This window comes from Athene cunicularia (genome assembly GCF_003259725.1).
Source record: "Athene cunicularia isolate RWA chromosome 7 unlocalized genomic scaffold, athCun1 chr7_part1, whole genome shotgun sequence".
In the NCBI taxonomy this organism is placed as follows: domain Eukaryota; kingdom Metazoa; phylum Chordata; class Aves; order Strigiformes; family Strigidae; genus Athene; species Athene cunicularia.
In genome coordinates this window covers 20,606,050-20,608,062 of record NW_020799107.1, presented here as the reverse complement: position 1 = coordinate 20,608,062, position 2,013 = coordinate 20,606,050, and the positions used below count along the sequence as shown (strand labels likewise).

The 2,013-nt window shown below is 58.6% G+C and overlaps 1 protein-coding gene across 1 annotated transcript; it reads right to left on the bottom strand.

Annotated features, from left to right (window-relative positions):
* Positions 1 to 438: 438 nt before the first annotated feature.
* Positions 439 to 1,554, bottom strand: LOC113482129 (motor neuron and pancreas homeobox protein 1-like). Its single transcript, XM_026852477.1, has 3 exons — positions 1,521 to 1,554; positions 1,299 to 1,459; positions 439 to 753 (listed from the first exon to the last, which is right to left on the bottom strand). The coding sequence occupies exons 1-3, from the start codon at positions 1,552 to 1,554 to the stop codon at positions 439 to 441; spliced, it is 510 nt and encodes a 169-aa protein (XP_026708278.1).
* Positions 1,555 to 2,013: the final 459 nt, after the last annotated feature.

Below are 2,013 nucleotides of genomic sequence, written 5' to 3'. Positions count from 1 at the left end.
AGGGAAGGGCAGCTGGCACCATGCAAGGATGTGCTGCTCCAAGAACTGTCATACCAGCAGAGAAGGGGCAGCACACAGTCAAAGGAGGGTCCGGGGTCTCTCCCCTCCAGCTGTGCCAGCAGGATGCCAGCTGTGCAAGTCTGCTGTCCCCACCCAGTTCCCAGGGACCTTGGCAGGGCAGTGCGGTGACCTCCCAACCCCTAAGGAAGAGCACAGGCATCTGGATAACAGCTTTATAGGTGAGGGATGTGGGTACTCTCCCAGATACACATAGAGGAATAATTATGAGTTAAATAAGATCCAAACACACATAAGTTAAAGGGGGGCAGGTGCCCTGCAGACCCCCCCTGCTCCACTCAGGCACAGTCTGTGTCTGCCAGCAAAGAGACCCCCAACGCCATAGCCCGGCCCCTCTCCCTGGCTGGCTCTGTCCGCCTTTCACAACACAGAGCTGATCTTCCTCTCCGTGGCACCCATCTCGTCCTCCTCTTCCTCTTCCTCCTCACCCCCCGAGCAGGAGGAGTCCGGGCTGTAGCCCAGCTCAGCAGTGCTGTGGTGCAGGAAGCCTGAGCCAGGGCTGCGCCCCATGAACTCTGGGCTTTCAGTAGCTTGTCCCCGGGGCTCGCTGGGCAGCAGCTTCTCGCAGGCTTTGCTGAGCCCTCGTTGCTTCTCGGCCTCCGGCTGAGCCCCCTGCTCCTTGGCTTTGCGGCTCCGCTTCCACTTCATGCGGCGGTTCTGGAACCAGATCTTCACCTACCGAGGGAGAGCCCCCAGGGGAGAGTGTGTCCCCCTGCCCCATCCTGTCCCCACTCACCCCCTCACCTTCCCTGCATGGAGGGTCCCCATAAAGCCTCTTTGTTGCAGAGCATCCTGTAGTGCTGCAGATCTATGCAAGGAGGCTGAGGTTATCACAGGTAGAGAGTACCCAGGGGACCGCTCCCTTCCCACTGCCCAGCCTCTGCAGAATGCCCAAGGACATGCATGGGGACATTTTAATTTTAGCCTCACAAAAAGCCCCCTCCCACAGTGCAACAAGGGATGGGAAGGCTCTGAAACCCAAGCTGGGGGTGCTGGGTAAAAAGAGGAGCAGTATTTCTGGGATGCCCTTTGCAAGAGAAGAGCCTGGAGCCCACCAGGCAGGTCTCTGCAGGAGATGCCCTGGAAAGAGGTGCTGATGGTGGCAGTGGGGTGTGGAGCTGATGGCATCCAAGCGGGGGGCATCAGCATTGCCCATGACCTTGACTTCCCTCCCTGACAGCTGCCTGGTGCTATGCTCCATCCCCCCCGGACCAAGGTACCTGCGTCTCGGTGAGCATCAGCGATGTGGCCACCTCAAAGCGCTTGGGTCTGGACAGGTACTTGTTGAGCTTGAACTGGTTCTCCAGTTCCAGGAGCTGCTGGCTGGTGAAGGCTGTGCGGGGCCGACGGCACTTCCCCATCAAGCCAGACTGTGGGGTGGCTGTGGAACAGACAGCGGGCAGGGTTCAGAAAGCAGCGGTGTGGATGGGACACCCCTTCACCTGGGACGAGGAGGAAGGCGAGTGTCTCTTCCATTATCTCCTGCCCCAATAATGGCTTTATTGCATGGCTGATAGGAACCAGCAAGATAAGCTATCAGGCCTCAGTGTGCAACTGGAATCAATCCTGTGACTGAAATGAATCCTCCTTTTTTTATTGCCAGGCCATGCAGGTGGCTGCCCAACTGCCAGGGGCTGCGGCGGCAGGGCTGCCCATGAGCCCCGCTATCTCACCCACAGCCCTTGAAGGCAGCGCGGCACTGAATCAGGAGGCAGCAGGAACAAAGGGGCCTTTGAGAGTCCAGCATGAGGTGGCTGCCGCACCGTGTTTGATCCCCGCTTATCTCCTCTCTGCTGGCTTTATTGTCGCTCCGGGGTTCAGTTTTTACTGCTTCTCCCAGCACCACAGTGGCAATCAAACCCAGAGGTTTGCAGCTGGGAGTAAAGTGCCAGAGTGGTGGTGGGGGGCATTAACGGGAAAGGTCCTTGGCACGTC